Here is a 19,587-nt window from a genome sequence, read left to right on the forward strand (position 1 = left end):
AAGATCTGGTATGAATTTATGTTGACTGGATATTGCCAGACCACTACCCAAAGTGGTCATATCACAGTGGTGGCCTTTTAAACGAAACTTATCTTTTTAAAAATTGTATTTAAGAAAGAGAGAGTAAGTGAAAGAGACCAAGCACGAGCGGGGAAAGAGGCCACGGGAGAGGGAGAAGCAGACTCTCCCACTGAGCAGGGAGCCTAATGGGGGGGCTCAAGCCCCAGACTCCAGGATCATGACCAAGCCAAAGGCAGATGCCCAACAGACTGAGCCACCCAGGAACCCCTAAATGAAACTTTTTAACGTGTCATACATGCACAGAGACCTCCAGTATTCCCAAAAAACAGACTTAGATTTTACTTGTTGACTTTTCAGTTTCCGACAGTATATATTGATTCTTCCTACAGAAGATGTATATTTAACTCTCCCTCGTCCCTGTCCGTCGCACTCAATTTCTCATCCCTGTAGCCTTCCCCAAAAGTTGCATCATTTTAGATAGATTAGTATTCAGTGCTGACATCATTATGCCGTCTCAGTGAGCCACATCATATGCTAAGACAACTTTTGCCCCATAGCCTGTTTGCCCTGAGTAGCACCAGATACTCTCAAAGAAACGTCTCCCTATTAAAATCAACAGCTGCAGTTGGCAAGGGGGTACAGCAGCGATGTGATGGCTGCTTCTCACCTAAGGCAAGGGGAGACCAGACTCTCCTACTGGTTTCAGGCAGAGACTCCAGCCCTGTCTCTAGAGGAAGAGTGTGAAGTCTCCCTCTCTTTCTCTTTTCTCTCTCTCTCTCTCTCTCTCTCACACACACACACACACACACACACACACAAATACAGATACACATCCACACCCCTCTAAGGCAGATTGGCTTTCATTGACTTCCCAATTGATCGACCGTGCCTGTGTTCGGTCGAGTCTGCTCATGTGTGCCACTTTGCCCCCTCCACTCGTCACCCGGGAGCTCTGAATCTCCCGCCACTGCGGGCAGTTTGCTAATTCCCCTCGCTGGGTCTGGCTGCCCCCAATCCCAGCAGGACATATAATCAGCCTCAGGAAGCGATGAACACCAACTTACTCTCAATATTGTTCAGCCGAAGCTGACCAGTAGTTTTATTTTTATTGCTGATTAATCTAATGAAATAAAAGAACACTATGCTTAGCTAATGTCCAATTAAACCCTTGCTATGGTGATCAAAATCTCCTGGCTATTAAGACAGGTGACACTCTGAATGGATCCCAACAACAGAATCAATACCCAGTTCTCTAAATACCAAATTCAGTAAGCACAGTATCTAACTGTGAAAGGGTGAGAGGAAACATCCCTTCTCTTCCAGAATTGCCAAGCAGCCGGCCAACCACCTTTATGTTGGTCAGGCTTGTTTATTTATTGTACCTGCTAAATGCTCAGGCCTTACATGGAGCAAGTGCAAAGGACATCAGGCGTGTCACGGTGTGTTCAAGGGGAGCGCCACCTTCTCTTCCTTGGGAGGCGAGCAGAAAGTCAGTAGGATGTCAGCAAGCGATAGGAGACAGGCAAATGCCCCACTTACCATAGAAGAGGAAGGCTCTGGTCATGGGGTGATGTAGGAAGGTCCTGTTGATGGTGAAGAAACACACATCTGCCCCGCACTGGCCGAGCCTTCCGGTCTCCCCGGTCAGTGGGGACCACCAAAGCATGATGGGGTAGCTCTCAGTGTCCCGTTGGGTTTTCCTAGTCAAGATCCGTGCTTCTCTCCCGGGAAATGGATGGAGATCTGCAGGCTCCTCTTCCACTTTTGCCTGTCCGTTTCGCAAGCTGGAAGTTTTAAATTTCTTCCTTTCAAATTTTCCCAACTCGACCACGACCTGAAAGAGAAGACAAGTATTACAGAATCAGACTGTCTCGTTGCCTCTCGCATGCCCCCCGTTCATCTTGATGATGAAGCTGCATATTAGTTTTCTACTGCAGCTAGAACAAATTACCATGAACTCAGCAATGGAAAACAACACATTTATTGGGGCGTCTGGGTGGCTGACTTGGTTGAGCGTCTCACTCTTGATTTCCACTGGGGTCATGATCTCAGGGTCCTGATCTCGGGATCATGGGATCGAGCCCCACATCGGGCTCTGCGCTCAGTGAGGAGTCTGCTTGAGATTCTTTCTCCCTCTGGCTCTGCCCATGCTGTCTCTCTAAACTGGATAAATACATTTTTAAAAAAAAGAAAGAAGAAGAAAGTAACCAACGCATTTATTATTGCATAGTTCTGGAGGTGAGAAGCTGCCCTTGGTCTCACTAGGCTAAAAGCAAGGTGTTAGCAGGACCACAGTCTTCTCTGGAAGCTCTGGAGACAGCATTTTCTTGCTTCCTTATCTTTTCGAGCCACACATCACTCTTGGCTCGCCGCATCTTCTCCATCATCAAGCCCAGCAATGTTGCCTTCCTCTGATGCTTATTCCATTGTCACATCTCTGTCTGACCACAGCCACGGAAGACTCTTAGCTAAAGACTCATGTGAGGACACTGGGCTCACATGGATAATTCTGGATAATCTCCTCATCTGGAAGTGTCTCACCTAATCCCATCTGCAAGGGCCCTTCTGCCATGTAAATTTACATACCCACAGTCTCTGGAACTGGGGTGCTGACAAAATGTCTACCAACAAGCACGCTTCCTTCTACTAAACACACGCCAGCTACATTTCTGCATTTCATAGGCATATAGAGTACCTGGAAATAGTTTTCTCCCTTTTTTTAAAAGATTTTATTTATTCATTTGACAGAGACACAGAAAGAGAGATCACAAGTAAACCAAGAGGCAGGCAGAGGGGTGGGGAGCAGGCTCCCACTGAGCAGGGAGCCTGATGTGGGGCTCGATCCCAGGACCCTGAGATCATGACCTGAGCCGAAGGAAGACACTTAACCCACTGAGCCACCCAGGCGCCCCAATAGTTTTCTCTCTTAATGAATCCCATGAGAGTCAGGCTATTATCTGGCTCTTACTCGAGACTGCATTCTAGGGAGAATTCATCATAAATTGCCAACTGGTTTCTTTTTATTACAGTTAAAGGAGTCCTAACACAGGTCTTCTATTTCTAATAATTTCTACTGTGGCACCAAGCGAAGTCTACTACAAATACTGGGCTCCCCTCCCGGTAAAACCACATTTATTTCTTTCAGGATGGTCTGGGTCACTGGACAGCTAGGCCATTGGTAACAGAAGTCTAGAGGGCAGGGCAGGCAGAGCGAACACAGAGGGACAGTGGTTCCCCACGAGTGACGGAAACTCAGAAATGACAGGCATAACAAAAACATGGCAATGTCTTGTGACATCAAAAAAAAAGCTCTTAGGGGCCCCTGTGTGGCTCAGTCAGCTACACGTCAGCCTTTGGCTCAGGTCATGATCCTGGGGTCCTGAGTTCGAGCCCCGAGATGGGCTCCTTGCTCAGAGGGGACTCTGCTTCTCCCTCTCCCTCTGCCCCTCCCCCTGCTCATTCTCTCTCTCACTCTCTCAAATACATAAATATAAAAAAAATCTTAAGAAAAAAGAAAAAAGGGGCGCCTGGGCGGCTCAGGCAGAAGCCTCTGCCTCGGCTCAGGTCGTGAACTCAGGGTCCTGGGATCGAGCCCTGCATCCGGACTCTCTGCTTGGCGGGGAGCCTGATTCCCCCTCCCCCTCTGCCTGCCTCTCTGCCTCCTTGTGATCTCTCTCTCTCCCTCTGTCAAATAAATAAAACAAAATCTTAAAAAAAAAAAAAAAAGAAAAGTGCTTAGCTTTGACACAGCCATTCCTCATAACTGGAAAAGGTGCCAAAGTAATTGTCTAGTAGGATCAAAGCTCTCGTAACTTCCCACAGGGAGTAGAGAACTCCAGCCCCTCCTGTACAAGCAGGTCCTGGATGCCCACAAGACAGACGAGGGGGGTCAAGTATTTCCTCCAGCCAGGATCCCGATCTGGCAGCAGAAGGGGGTAGAAGTCCAGCGCCAGCCTGTCTGCCAAAGTGCTTTTATATGCATTATCTCATTCAATCTTGATCGAGAGGAAAAAGCTAGAGAACACCTCTGTTTCCATCAACCCCACACCTGAACTGTGCACATCCATAAATAATCTTTAAAAGTGTTTTGAATTTCCAGTTGGACAGCTGGTGCTTGAACGGGTCTACACTATATGTGGATTCATATCTATACTTTTTCCATCGCTGTGTCATTTTTATTTTAATTTGAAATCAGTAATGAACTTCAGAATCACTGACTAAATGCAAGACGAGAAGACCAGAAAATGCTGCAGTTCAAACACCCACATTCAGGGGCACCTGGGAGGCTCAGTGGGTTAAGCCTCTGCCTTCAGCTCAAGTCATGATCTCGGGGTCCTGGGATCGAGTCCCACATCGGGGCTCCCTGCTCAGCAGGGAGCCTGCTTGTCCCTCTGCCTGCAGCTCCCTCTGCTCGTGCCCTCTCTCTCTGATAAATAAATAAAATTGGGCACCTGGGTGGCCCAGTTGGCTAAGCAACTGCGTTTGGCTCAGGTCATGATCCTGGAGTCCCGGGATCGAGTCCCACATCAGGCTCCCTACTCACAAGGGAGTCTGCTTCTCCCACTGACCTCTCTCCTCTTATGCCTTCTCTCTCTCATCCTCTCTCTCTCTCATATAAATAAATAAAATCTTTAAAAAATAAAATAAATAAAATCTTAAAGAAACATAACAAAAAACCACCCACATTCAGTCCTTGGTTGAGCGATATGTCAAGACTGGCAAATGTAGTAACACGGATGCTTGTGTTCCACAGAATGGATGACCTTATTCTTAGAATACAGACGGCCTCTTCAAGAATGCCATCTTTCAGAAGTGATCGCGATAGGGGGCTTTGAGAAAGCCATCTAAATTTGACCCAGTAAGACAGATGGAGCTCTACTTTCTCTTCTTCTAGAACCAGGACCCTGCAAGAGTCACGAATTGACCCCATACTCACTGATTTTGTTTCTACCTGACACATCCACTCACTAAACCTCAGTTTTACCTATTGACAAAAAAAAGTATTTCCCCTGCCGTAGACAGAATACGCCCCAATTCTGAGAGATTAAGCGAAAAGTAAAGTCCTTGGAGAGAAGTGGGTGGAGGGTGGACACGGCAGAATGGCTCAGGAATCAACACCAAGCAACCCAAATTCTTGCTACCTGGAGTGTGACAAGCAGAAAGACGGTGGCCATGATGCATAGGCAAGATGCCAAAAGCTTCCTCCTCTGAATCCACACCATGCTGCCCGGCCCTGGGTGACTGACAGAGGGCTAGCCTGGTGACCAGGTGTTCTCGAGCCGGCCCACAGCCCAAGACAGCTTCACGCGGAGGAACCATCTGGGTGCCAATTTCTTCCACTGTCATTCCTGCTGGGACCTGGTCTCCATGAAGGACTGAGATCCGAGGTTCTGCGCAGGCCTGGCTTGGCATCGAGAGGGAACAGCATGCAGTCTTCTTAAGCTATCATCAGAGCAGCTGGAGTCTTCAAACCAGAAGGCATCCAAAAATTCTGTAACAAACGAATAATTTTGTAGCCATAGTGCAGAAGATTTAATACACGTTAGTCTTTCAGGGTTATCACATAGAAACCTCACAATTTAAAACTAAAAGAAACCTGCAAGATCCTAGATACCTCACTCCTGGATAAGGAAACCAAAATCAGAGGTAAAATGACTTGGCCAAGGTCACATACCCCCTTAGAGGGCTGTGGCAGGTCTACAATTAGGTCTTGAGTCTAAAATTCTGTTTCCACTTAATTTTCTCTGCCATCAGAAGATTGAATTCCACATGTCACATACATGTAGTCACTTTATTCTGCTTAGGTTTCAAAGGAGTAGAAAAGTGGAATAGAAATTACCACAATTGGGGTATCTGGGTGGCTAGGGTGGTTAAGCTTCTGACTCTTGGTTTCTGCTCAGGTCACCATCTCAGGGCTGTGAGACCAAGCCCTGGGTTGGCCTCCGTGCTGAGCGCAGAGTTTGCTTAAGATTCTCTCTCTTCCACGGCGCCTGGGTGGCTCAGTAGGTTACACGTCTGCCTTCAGGTCAGGTCATGATTCCAGGGTCCTGGGATTAAGCCCTGCATGGGGCTCGCTGCTCAGCAGGGACCCTGCTTTTCCCTCTCCCTCTGCCTGCTGCTCTGCCTACTTGTGCGCTCTCTCTCTCTCTCTGTTATATAAATAAATAAATAAATAAAATCTTAAAAAAAAAAAAAAAAAAGGATTCTCTTCCTCTACCTCCCCCGTGCGTCAGCTCTCTCTCTAAAAATAAAAAAGACAAAAAAAAAAAAAAAATTACCAAGATTACCCACCCACTCCTATAAAAATTAGGGAGAAAATAAATAAAAAAGTTTCAGGCTTGGTTTGAAAATAAATCATGATCAACTGACCCAAACTTTCCCTAAGGAAAACAACTTCTTCCACCACAAGAGAAGGAATTTTGATGCATTTGTTCAGTCTTCTGTGGCAAGTGTAACAAAGCAGTGGGTTGCGTGAACAATATGATTCTCTGGAAGTTCTGAAATAAGATTTCCATCTGTCTGAAATACATGATTTTTTCAAAAAGCTTTAAAAATGAACTAAACAGGGGCGGCTGGGTGGCTCAGTGGGTTAAAGCCTCTGCCTTTGGCTCAGGTCGTGATCCCATGGTCCTGGGATAGAGTCCGGCATTGGGCTCTCAGCTCAGCAGGGAGCCTGCTTCCCTCTCTCTCTCTGCCTGCCTCTCTGCCTACTTGTGATCTCTGTCAAATAAATAAATAAAATCTTTTAAAAAAATGAACTAAACACTTCCAAAGAATGCCCTTTTTATTCCTAAGGCTCTGTGCAGCCAATGTCTTAGTCAAATGACCCAGTGGAGTTTCAGAACAGAGCAAAGATCAACATTCCTTTTTTTTTTTCTTTAAGATTATATTTGTTTATTTGACAGAGAGAGAGAGATCACAAATAGGCAGAGAGGCAGGCAGAGAGAGAGAGAGGGGGAAGCAGGCTCCCTTTGGAGCAGAGAGCCCAATGTGGGGCTGGATCCCAGGACCCTGAGATCAGAACCTGAGCTAAAGGCAGAGGCTTAACCAAATGAGCCACCCAGGCGCCCCAAGGATCAACATTCCTGAAGCTGCTTTACAGTACCCCAAACATCTGGTTCTAAGATCTGATTGTACATCTCCCAGATACAGCATCAAAGATATAATTGAAATATAAAAATGATGTGGAATTCTGGTGAAAAACATCAGCCTTTAAGGTGGACTCCCCTCTTGTGCATCTACCCTGATTTACTTTTAAGTCCAGGCTAAGTCCTTGGGCAAAAAAATGAATCTTGGTTTCACAAATCACCGATGGTGGGTTTTTCCTCTTTTCCCCATGAAACTTCTGCAACCCACAGTAACTAAGAAAACAACTCTAGACTCAGCCTGCCAGGATTCAAATCTCAACTCCCCAGCTGGTCTAACCATCCTCTCAAAATCTCGGGCACCTGGGGGGCTCAGTTGGTTAAGCATCTACGTTTAGCTCAGGTCACGATCCCGGGACCTTGGGAGGGAGCCCCACGTCCCCTGCTCTTCAGGGAGCCCGCTTCTCCCTCTCCCTCTGCCTGCTATTCCCCCTGCTTGTGCTCACTCACGCTCTCTCTGTGTCAAATAAATAAAATACTTAAAAATAAATAAAAATTTTTAAATGTACTTATTTTTAGAGATTTTCTTTAAATCTTTAAAAAAAAATCTCAATTTCCAAAATGTAGATAATAAGGGTGCCTAATCAGAAAGTTACTGAGAATTACATATGAGATAAGAGTACCAAAACACTTGTTTCAGAGTGCGGCACGTAAATGTCCAATAATTACTGGCTAACTTATTTTTAAATATTCATTATCATTTTTATTATACTCTAAAGTGTAAAACAAAGCTGAATTCATATAAGGTACGTTGCTGCCTCAACCACTGGAACTTCAAAAGGGGAAACACTCCCTTTGCCAAAGAAAAGGAGATCACTAATATATTTGTTGGGTGACCTCTTGTAAGCGAGCCCTTCCTAAGTGCTCAGCATGCATAAGATCATTCAATCCTCCCACAACTCTATGAAGAAAAAATTGCTGTCCTCATTTTTAAGGATGAGAAAACCCAATTTGAAGAAAGTAAACTAACTTACCCAACACCACAACTTTGGTAAGTACGACAACCAGAAACTAGTCAGACTCTGAGGTTCATGCATTCTTTTATATTTTTGACACTTAAGACCATAAAATTCACACCCAATAATACTAACACAGATTATGTGCCTTCACCAGAGAAAAACCTGTATACAATCGCTCTCGGTGAGCTGGTATAACCAGAGAAAAAACAACAAAAATCTGTAAGAACCCGAAAACTGCCTTCCCTTCTACTCAGGTGATGCTAGTAGCTCTTAACTACCTAAAATGTGGAGCTAGCACTTACGGGTTCAATCCTGGCTCTGTCATTCACATAGAACATAAATTTGGACAAGTTACTAAATCTTTCTAAGCTTCAGTTTCATCACAGTAAAGAATAAACGTTAACTGTCATTATTTCTTTCCCTTGCGTTACAGGAAGATGATCCAATTTCTGTTTTATATCCAAAAGCAATTTATTATAGCTATAATTAATGTAGTCCAGATTAGGTAATGAATTATTACCACCTTAAGTGGGTATAAAACTCTATCATCTTCAGAAGATTTTACCATATATCACTCCACTCAATCTTATGGATAGCTACCTTGTAAAGTAAGCGAGGCAGGTTTTATTCTCAGTTCCCACAAATAAGGAAACCAAGCCTCAGCAAGTTTAAGTGCTTTGCCCAAGACCATAGCTTTTATAGGTTGAAGTGGGTCTAGAAATCAGGTCACTTGTCTCCAGGCTCATGGGAAAGGAAAGAGATGGGGGAAATAGTGACTGCTTGTTAGGAGTCCAAGAAGGCCAGTAATAAAGGAAAACAAAAGATAGGGTGAGAATGGGGAGGACCGAGTTTGGGGTATTTTTACCCCAAACTAGGGGTAAAACAATGCTATCCTAGCGTCCTTCCTAGGTAGGGCCATTTTGAGCCTTTACATGACCATACGAACTATGACAGAGGAATTTAAGGTTACACATTGACTTTCATCCAAAGAATCGCAATTTAGTTATACTCCCAAAGCCAGAGGTATAGTGAGGTCTCAGGGACCGAGCCTGCTACTATTCTAAAGAACAGAGCCTAGGTTAGTATAGACAGTATTACGATTTATAGCATGCAGCCATCAACCAGACCTTGGGGCACATCAATCTAATTTATGGTATCAATTACCAAGGAGCTTGTCATCCAGTCACCAGTCCCCCCACTGGTGGGACAGATGGGCTTGCAGAGAGCGTGGCGAAAGTCAGTAAGCGCCATGCAATGGGACTCCAGGAGGAAAGCTCCCTCCTGTTTCACCACTGCCTGCAGGGTGAACCTCGGAGTCCGCCAAGAGGGTGCCCCAGAACACTCCTTTCCCGGATGAAGCAATATGTGCCTGTTCAGACAAGCATGGTAGGTAACATCTGAAACGGACGCTCACTAACCAACCCTCTTGACCCTAGAGCTAAGCTTCTGAAATGCATTTTTCGGCTCGTGTGCACTGCCTGGGGCCGGCCATCTGCTGCCCAGAGCGGGGTCTGAAGCTGAGCGTGACCAGCCCACACTCCTGCAGGCGCTAGTCCATCAAAACCAGCAAGACCTTCACCCTAAAATAATTTCAACTTTCTCCACTTTGATTTGAATTAAAATGGATAGAGAAGGGATCTTAGAGCAAATTAGCAGTCTGAGGATGCCAGCTTCAAATTTCAGCCTTGCACTGCCAGTCTAAGGTATGGGTTAAGGGTCTCAGAAATGGGACCCAGAAGATGATTTCTGCCCTGAGTATAAAATAAGAAGATAACCCTGGGAGACGAATGGGGTTTTCTGACCCCGATACTTCATGTGTCTCTGCCTCTCCCTCCCTGTCCCCATGGCAGGGGAAAGAGGTGAGACCGGGGCTGGGAGCCCTGGGAAGACTCCTTTGATCATCTCTCCTCTAGTCACTGGTGCGTCGATGGAGTTAATAAGGAACTGACTGTCTGAAGAGAGCTCAAGGGACACCTGGGTGGCTCAGTGGGTTAAGCCACTGCCTTCGGCTCAGGTCATGATCCCAGAGTCCTCTGATCTGGTCCTGCATCAGGCTCCCAGCTCCGTGGGAAGTCTGCTTCTCCCTCTGACCTTCTCCCCTCTCCTGCTCTCTCTCACTCTCTCTCAAATAAACAAAATCTTTAAAAAAAAAAAAAAGAAAGAAAGAAAGAAAGAAAGAAAGAGAGCTTAAGGTTAGACCAGGGAGCATCTTTAAAAGGACTGTATCTAATCACCAAGCTTAAATTATACCCACTCAGGTGCAATCTCTCAAGTAGGCTTGACTCTCCCAAAGTATGTTTTCATTTTATTATGTGTAAATCCTCACAACAACCCTTAAACATGGCTGTCCTGAGAAAGACAGATGATGACAGGCAGGTGGGAAGGTCTGAGGGCTTTGGACAACTCTCCAGAAGCTTTTCAGCCACTCCCTTCAGCTACGTGTCCTCATCAACCCTCCTCTTTCATTCCTATTTGGTTTCTCCAAAACCTGACAAGTGGTGTTCCTACCAGTCTGACCCCTTGCACTCGCCACTTGGCTGTAGGGTTGTTTCTGGGATGTAAATGCTCTCTCTCTCCTCTGATTACAATCCATCAGTGGCTTCCCACAGATTTCAAGATAAAGATCAAATGTATTAGCTCCAAGAACAAGATTCCCTGGGACTTGCCCTATTTCTCCAGCTTCTGCCAGGCACAGCCTTTGTTCCAACTATTGCTGGAATGTAGCTTCCTGTCCTGTGCCCTAACCCCTGCCTAGCACAACCACACCACCTTCACTATCCCAGACATTCTCCTAGATTCTCCAGGCCCCCTGCTTTGGCCAGCCCTACCCCTCCCAGTGCCAAGTTGGGAGATCTAGGTCCATATCCTGCTTGTTTCTATCACTGCAGCAGAAAGAATGCAGGAAGCTGGCAGATTTCAGGAACCTTTCTAAAGCTGCTTTATTGGATATATATAAAACACTAGCTGAACACTAAAAAGCTGACATACTTAATTTTCTGAAGACTTCCTTAGTACCTGCATCTGTTCCTTGGGCACCTGGAGAACATGGCATGGTGGTTCGTTTCCACTTTCATCCAATTTTCTTTTTTTTTTTAAGATTTATTTATTTATTTGACAGACAGAGATCACAAGTAGGCAGAGAGGCAGACAGAGAGAGGGGGAAGCAGGCTCCCCGCTGAGCAGAGAGCCCAATGCAGGGCTCCATCCCAGGACCCTGGGATCATGACCTGAGCCGAAGGCAGAGCCTTTAACCCACTGAGCCACCCAGGCGCCCCTCATCCAATTTTCTTTATTGACATTTATTGATGCTCGTTTTCCTCACTCTTTTTAAAAAGACTTCGTATTTTACTAAGCGTTTATTTTTACTAGAGTGCTTAGGGTCGCAGATCTCTATCTGAGAAGGCCATCCTCTTCTACCAAGCACACATTTCAGGTGAGACAGGTAAGTAAGGAGAGATAAAGGGATACTGGCAATCACATGAGGCCAGGCTGGTAATTAAGGATGGGGAGCTGGGTAGAATTTGCAGCCTAAGACCTTCACATCTCTATTATAGAACCGAAGGTGATGCCATTCTTAACGCTTAAATTCTGGACATGCTGAAGCATTCAAATTATGCAGTAATTATATAACTTTATTTAGTGGTGCTACTTAATGCAGAAACTAAAACATTTCAGACCCCCCAAAAAAGCAAAACACAGAAAAGACTGATATGCAGCCCCAAATAGAAGCATTCAAAGGGAACAGATTTTTTTTTTTTTTAATGGAGGTGAGGGCACAAAACTGTGAAGATTCTGTATCACACCAAGAACTTAGCCAGCTCCTAAACGGCAAGATTTTCTCATCTTTCTCCTTGTAAGGTCTTCTTAGTAACTGTTCTTTCTCCAAGAAGAGTTACGACGTAACAATCTTCCTACCTGGCAAAAGCTCTGAATTGAAATCCCTCATCTGCTTTGACCACTTAAGTAATCATGAGTGAGGCACATGTTAGATAACACCAACACAGTGGGGCTAACACCTCACGTGCTCAAAGACTAAGGGCTGGACCAGGGGATCTCCTGGGGTTCCAAAATGAAACTCTCTGATCCCACAAATACCGCCCAGGAGCAAAAACTCTCCATAGAAGAAAGACTGGTCCAGTAAAGAGACATTGATCAAGACCATTTGAGTCATTATAAACCAAGAGTTCTGTAAATATAAAGAAATATTTCTATATAACAAGTTTAGCGTTACTTTATCTTCATTCTCCCTTTTAGTAATTCCACACTAACTTTTGAAAACTCAAATTTTATTCTCCAAGAAATAAACATCTTAAAAACACTGTAAATAAAGACAGATTCATATATGTATATATTTTTTAACGTTTAACAACGCATGTTCAGAAACAGTATAATGTTTATGGGAAAATGCCGGTAATTGAATTAGGTATTGCATTCCCATGGAAATCAACACTTTACATTCCACATTTAGAAAGCATTTAAACATGGGTTGGAAAAGTCTGCATCTGAGCAACACTTAATACATATGCAAATAACATTACTGTTTGTCCAAACTATGTTCTTGTTTATTTTCTATATTTAACCCTAGTTTTAATTTTTTTAAATGTACTGTTTGTAGGATAAACAGGTTTTTTTTTTTAATGAAGAATAAAAGATGAGCCATAATAACAGTAACAGTTAAGGCTGTGTGTTTAATTCACTGTTACACACTGCCATCTAGCAGGAAGCCAGCAAAGGAAGAGTTACTACAGCAGTTTCAAAAATGGAGCAGATGTTAATGAACCTCTGACGCTAGGACATTGCCCGTGGCTTGCAGGAGAGAAGAGAAAGTTCTGAAATTGAGGTGAGGGTGCTTCTAGATTGGTGGGTCTGCCACTTCAGTGGGCAAATACCTGGGTTGCTTATTCAATGCGGATAGCCTGGACCCAACTGAAAGCCCTCCCTTGGAGAGACCACGGGATGGACCAGAAACAATGCCCTAGTTGTAGTGTGACATCACGAGCAAGCCCAAGATTGGTCATGAGCTTCTGGTTGTCCCCCGTTGAGGAAAGGAAGGGCATGCAAGGCGAATGAGGTTCTGAAGACCAACTTGCCCTGTACCTAGCCAGAGCGTATGCACTCCGCAAATGAAATTAACCAGCCAAGTCACCGCACGCGTTTTAGGGAGATGTGGCGGAGATTAGAGGGCAGTCTGTTGGGAGGTGTGATGTTAAGGAAAACAGTCATTTCGCGTGACATTTGCTACATATTCAAGAATCATTAAAAGATGCCCAGAAAATGAAAATCACACCGATGTTATTTCTACATCTTACACAAAATGAGCTCTAATCGGGTGCAAGAATAACGAAGAAATGGACTACGCATGGATAACGAAAGCCTGCCGTTCTGCGGGCTCCGCCGTGGCATTTTCTCCACGAAATACGCATCGCCCGCTATAGCTGGGAGGTCAGAATCGCTACCACTTCAGCACAGCATTCCAGCAACAAGTGATTCTCAGCGAGGATGTGGGGAAGAAGGATGCAATTCGCCACACACCAGGGCAGAGTGATGTTCTGGAACTGGCCGGGCTGGGAAGATCGTGGCGGAAGGGAGGGACGTGCAATCCCCCAGGGGCCAGCGGCGGGGACCCGCTGGCCTTTCCCAGCTGCTGCGGGGGCGCCGGCGCATCCCCCGCCTCCCACCTGTGCTTTTCCAGCCCCTGATGGGTTTAAATCTCAGGCGGTGTCTCTGGAAAGCGCTGCCCAAGGTTTCCCAAAACACACTTGGATTCTTTTTCAGCACACAACTCCGTCTTTCTCGGACACACACTCCCTTCTGGGCACAAAGAAGAGGTGTCCTGCGGCTGGGAGTCAGGCGGGCAGCTTCCCAGCTTCCGTGCGCCCCAGGAAGTCTCCTTTGGTTTCTCGCCGTGGAGACCCAGTCCCCACCAAGTATCACTCCAGACAGAAAAGACCCAGAGCCTCCCACTCACCTCGTCCCGGGGTAGGAGGCTCGCAGGGCGGCCGGCAGCCCCGCGGTTTTCCACTTTCAGTTTGCGCCCTGCCTGAGCTGGGGCGAATACTCGGAAAGGAGTTTTGGGAAAGGGCGGGATAACTCTCCGCGCGCCCAGGCCCAGCGATCCTTAATCCAGGTTTTCGCCGGCGCCCAGTTTAGCATCCAGTCTGCGGGGGTTCCCGGGAGCATCAGACCCTCCCCCACACTCGCGAGTCACCACACTTCTTGAAAGTTCCTGGGAGGCTCCTGAAATTCTCCTAAGTAAGTCATGGGACACCGTCTGCGTCTCAGACTCTGCTAGGACTGAAGCGAATTCAGTCATCTATTCAGGAAAACTGAGAACACGGTAAGCGGGGACCTCAGTACCTTTCATCAGGTACCGTGTTTCATAGCTGGAGTAGGATGACCATTTGCCAATGAAATAAAACTTAGTTCAAGCTCCTGAATTCCAAACTCAGAGAACCCAATAAGAATTATTTTGCTCTAGCCTGCAGAGCGGTGATACATGTAGGGAGGTAATTCAAGACTTTCGTAGGGCCAGGGCTAGGTTGAAGCAAGTGAGGCATCCAGGGCTCAAAATATTAGGAGACTGAGCCATGTTACGCGTGGGGCACACTCGCAGGAACCAGAGTCATCGCTGCCGTAGGCCTGCCGCACTGTAGTCCTGGCCTCGGGAGTTCTAGTGCCAAGAACCTCAATTAACTTCTCTGTAAAAACAGGCTGATAATAATGGTGTCAACTTCAAGGAACACCAAACACAAAGGAAAAGATTGATAAACTGGTATCATTGAAAGTAGATTCTGTTCATCAACGACACTATTGATAGAAGGGAAAACAAGCCAGAGTAGAAAATATTTGCAATAGATTTAGGAAAGAATTCATATCCAAAGGATATAGCCAAGAATGCCTATAATGTGGTAAGAAAGAATTGAAAAAGCAACTTAATAAAAATCTCCTCTGGAAGGAAGGGACCAAAGACACAGCACTTCATCAAAGAAGAATCTGGCCGGGATGTATGTGAAAAGATGCTTAACTTCTTTAGTCATCAGAGAAATGCAGATTAACACAATAATCATATATTACTACATCCATCCACCCCAAAATTTGTGTGGAAGCACAAAAGACCTGGAGTAGCCAAAACAATCTTGAGAAGAACAAAACTGGAGGTATCACAATCCCAGATTTCAAGATATAAGAGCTATTGTAATCAAAACAGTATGGTATTAGCATAAAAATAGCCAGATAGATCAATGGAACAGGATAGAAAGCCCAGAAATAAACCCCACTCCTATATGGTCAATCAATTTATGACAAAGGAGGCAAGAATATAACATGGGGCAAAGACAGCTGTATCAATATATGGTGTTGGGAAAACTGGACAGCTACATACAAAACAATGAAGATGGACCACTTTCTTACATCATACACAAAAAGAAACTCGAAATCCATTGAAGACCTAAATATGAGACCCAAAACCATAAAACTTCTGAAAGAAAACATAAGCAGCGATCTCTTGGACACTGCCCTTAGCAACACATTTTTGGAGATTTCTCCCAAGGCAAGGGAAACAAAAGCAGAAAATAAACGACTGGGACTACATCAAAATAAAAAGCTTGGCATATCAAAGGAAATCATCAACAAAACAAAAAGGGAACCTAGTAAATGCAGAAGATATTTGCAAATGGTATGTCCAAAAAGGGGTTAATATCCAAAATATATAAAGAACGTATACGGGGCGCCTGGGTGGCTCAGAGGGTTAAAGCCTCTGCCTTCAGCTCAGGTCATGATCCCAGGGTCCTGGGATCGAGCCCCGCATCGGGCTCTCTGCTCCGCGAGGAGCCTGCTTCCTCCTCTCTCTCTGCCTGCCTCTCTGTCTACTTGTGATATCTGTGTGCCAAATTTAAAAAAAAAAAAAAAAATCTTTAAAAAAAAAATAAAGAACGTATGCAACTCAACACCAAAAAACAAACAATCCAATTAAAAAACAGGCAGAGGACCTGAATAGACAGTTTTCCAAAGGAGACATTCAGATGGCCAACATGAAAAAAATGTCGGGACACATGAAAAAATGTTAAACATCACTGATCACTCGGGAAATAAAAATCAAAACTACAATGAGACATCACCCCACACCAGTCAGAAAGACCAGAATCAAAAAGACAAGAAACCACAAGTGTTGGTTAGGATGTGAAGAAAAAAGACTCCCCGTGCACTACTGGTGGGAATGCAAACTGGTGCAGCCACTATGGCAAACAGTGTGGAGGTTCCTCAAAAAATTTAAAAAAAAAAGTACTGCCCTATGATCCAGTAATTCCACTTCTTTGTATTTATCTGAAGAAAATGAAATATTAACTCCAAAAAAAAGATATACAGTTGACTTTTGAACAATGTGGGAGTTAGGGGCACACCAACCCTCCACCCCGTTACATAGTTGGCATATGTATCATCTACTGTATTCTTACTATAAATTAAGCTAGGGAAAAAAATGTTAAAAGCCTAAGGAAAAAAATACATTTACAGTAGCATACTTTATTTATTGAAAAAAAAATTTCACATAAAAGTGGATCCACACAATTCAAACCCATGTTGTTGAAGGGTTAATGGCATGCGCCCGCACATTCATTGCAGCATTATTTACAACACCCAAAGATATGGTAAGAACCTAAATGTCTATCAATTGATGAGTGGATAAGAAAAATGGAATATTATTCAGTCATTAAAAATGGGATCTTGGGGCACCTGGGTGGCTCAGTGGGTTGAGCCTCTGCCTTCAGCTCAGGTCATGAGCTCATGGTCCTGGGATCAAGCCCTGCATCAGGCTCTCTGCTCCTCCGGAAGCCTGCTCCCCCGCCCCCTCTCTGCCTGCCTCTCTGCTTACTTGTGATCTCTGTCAAATAAATAATAAAATCTTTTTTAAAAAATTTTTAAAAATGGAATCTTGCCATTTGTGTTGTGATGGACCTAGAGGCATTATGCTAAGTGAAATAAGTCAGACAGAAAGGGACAAATACCATATGATTTTACTCCCGTGTAGAATAAAAATTCAAAAACAGGGGCACCCGGGTGTCTCAATCACTTAAGTGTCTTAATCTTGGTTTCAGCTCAGGTCATGATCTCCGGATCATGAGGTCCAGTCCCACACTGAGCCTCACCATGGGTTCCACAAGATTCTTTACCTCTGCACTCAAATACATAAATAAATCTTTTAAAAAATAAAACCAGAAAGACAACAGAGCTCATAGAAATAGAGAACAGAATGTTTGGGGGAGGGGGGAAATGGGTGAAGGCAGTCAAAAGGCACACCCTCCTAGTTACAAAAATGTCACAGTGGGGCACCTGAGTGGCTCAGTGGGTTAAGCATCTGGCTCTTGATTTCAGCTCCCGTCATAATCTCAGGGTCATAAAATCAAGCCCTGGGCTCGGAACTCAGCACTGAGAGGGCTTGAGATTCTCTCTCTCCCCGTCCCCCTGCACCCCCTTCTCTCTCTCTCTCTCTTGCATGCACACATACAAGTGCACTCTCTTTAAAATAAATTTTAAAAATCTTTTTTAAAAATGTCATAGGTATTTAGTGTGCAGATCGTGATTACAGTTAAAAAAAGGAACTATGTACTACATATTTGAAAGTTGCTAGTAGCAACGCCTGGGTGGCTCAGTCAGTTAAGTGTCTGCCTTCAGCTGAGGTCATGATTCCAGGGTCCTGGGACTGAGTCCCACATCAGGCTCCTGGCTCAGCCTTGGTGCAGAGCCTACCTCTCCCTCTGCCTGCTGCTCCCTCTGCTTGTGTGGTCTCTGGCAAATAAATAAGTAAATAAAAAAAATTTTTTTTTAAAGTTGCTATGAGAGTAATCTTATCATTAGAAAAAAATTGCAATTATATAGTGACAGATGTTAACTGGACTCACTGAGGTGATCATCTCAGCATATACATATATCGATCATTATTTTGTACTACTGAAACTAATATATGTCAATAATAAATCAGTTTAAAAAGTTATTTACTGGATTCACCTGTTGGTGGTGAGCAGGGAAGGAGTATTATTCTAAGTCTAACTGAAAAATACATCACTTCCCCTACTTAAAACAATTTGGGGAGTGTGGTGTGGTACATGTGGTGATTACTGTCGAGCTTTTGATTTCTTCCACTTTATAATTTCTTAAGGAGCTTCATCTTTTTACTTACTTTTTAAGTAATCTCTATGCCCAAATTAGGACTGAACTCACTACCTGGAGATCAAGAGTCCCATGCTCTACTATTAAGCCAGCCAGGCACCCCTCTTCCACATTACTCTAAACTTGATTTTATTAACATAAAAGGGCATGCGTATGTGTGATGACTGTCCTCTAGGTCGTTAAACCAGGGAAAGCAAGTAGGTGAGTGAGAACGATCACAATTATTTTTTATGAAGCAATGTAAACTATGCATTTAACATGCCTCCAGTTCTCATATACCCTCATTTTTCAAGTGGGATAGTTTGGGATAGGGTGACTTACCCCAAAATACTTTGTAAATAGCAGTTGGTTTTTATAACCTAAATTTGGCTCCAAAAACCAGGGCCAAATCAATGGTTTCCAAGGGGTTTGTTTTTTGTTTTTTTAAAAGATGTATTTATTTATTTTTAGGGGGAGAGAGCCAGCTGAGGGGAGGGGTGGAGGGAAAGGGAAAGAGAACACTGAAGCCAGCTCCCTGTTGAGCAAGAGGGGCTGGATTCCAGGACCCTGAGATCAGGACCCGAGTCATGAGTTAACATGAGTTAAGCCTCAGCCTAGCTGACGGAACCATCCAGCCACGCCTCCAACCGGGTGGTTCTAATTCATAGTTTTTATCTGCATGCAACAAAATTACATTACTTACGATAAACTTAATTATTTTATAATGTGATATGCAAATTAAGTGCCCACCCTTATTCCGAGATTGTGCCTTTTTTACTCTCGGTATGAAACTGGCCTCTCTTTAGAAAAACGGTGAGAGCTCCTAAACGTCTTCTTTTTCCTGTCAAAACAAAAAGAGGGGACAACTCTGTTAATTCTCCAAATTTCTTCTGCTTTTAATATTATCGAATCCATGAATTTCAAAGGTCAAGACCCAATGCCACACCAAACCACAGTGTCTGCAGGGTTAAGTGAGGGGAGGTGAGTGCGGCAGCGAGGGACTCAGCAGAAGAAGGACCGAGTTCGAGCCCCACAGCCCCGGCGGCCAGGAGCTAAGGGCGGGAGACCGCGCTTTCCCGGGACAGGGCTCGCCGCCGGCATGGGCCAGCCAGTCCTCAGGCGCAGTCACTGGCCGTGCTGAAGTCAAGGGCACGCCCAGGAGGGCGGAGTGGCAGGGGGCGGCTCACCGCGTTCACAGTCTCAGAGCGAGACCCGGGACAGGACGTAGGCGGTGCGAGCTGGCGGGGACGCTCGGGACGTGGCGGTGGACGAGGAGGTACACGCGAAAGTTTCGCCACAAAGAGGCGCTAGGCAAACCC

General features: G+C 44.8%; 1 protein-coding gene across 3 annotated transcripts in view; it reads right to left on the minus strand.

Moving 5' to 3' along the window:
* The window catches only part of FUT10 (fucosyltransferase 10), a 278,788-nt gene extending 264,625 nt beyond the window's left edge, over window positions 1-14,163 (minus strand). For all 3 annotated transcript variants that reach the window (XR_013966427.1, XR_013966428.1, XM_080796994.1), the window contains exons 1-3: window positions 14,094-14,163; window positions 5,163-5,512; window positions 1,561-1,855 (exon numbers count right to left, since the gene is read on the minus strand). Coding sequence is in view for 1 of the 3 variants with exons in the window: in XM_080796994.1 (XP_080653120.1) it covers window positions 1,561-1,855; window positions 5,163-5,243 (376 nt within the window). In the remaining 2 variants the exon portion in view is untranslated. The remainder of the gene's footprint in view (window positions 1-1,560; window positions 1,856-5,162; window positions 5,513-14,093) is intronic.
* Between the last annotated feature and the right edge of the window lie 5,424 nt (window positions 14,164-19,587).

This window comes from Martes martes (genome assembly GCF_963455335.1).
Source record: "Martes martes genome assembly, chromosome: 2".
NCBI lineage: Eukaryota > Metazoa > Chordata > Mammalia > Carnivora > Mustelidae > Martes > Martes martes.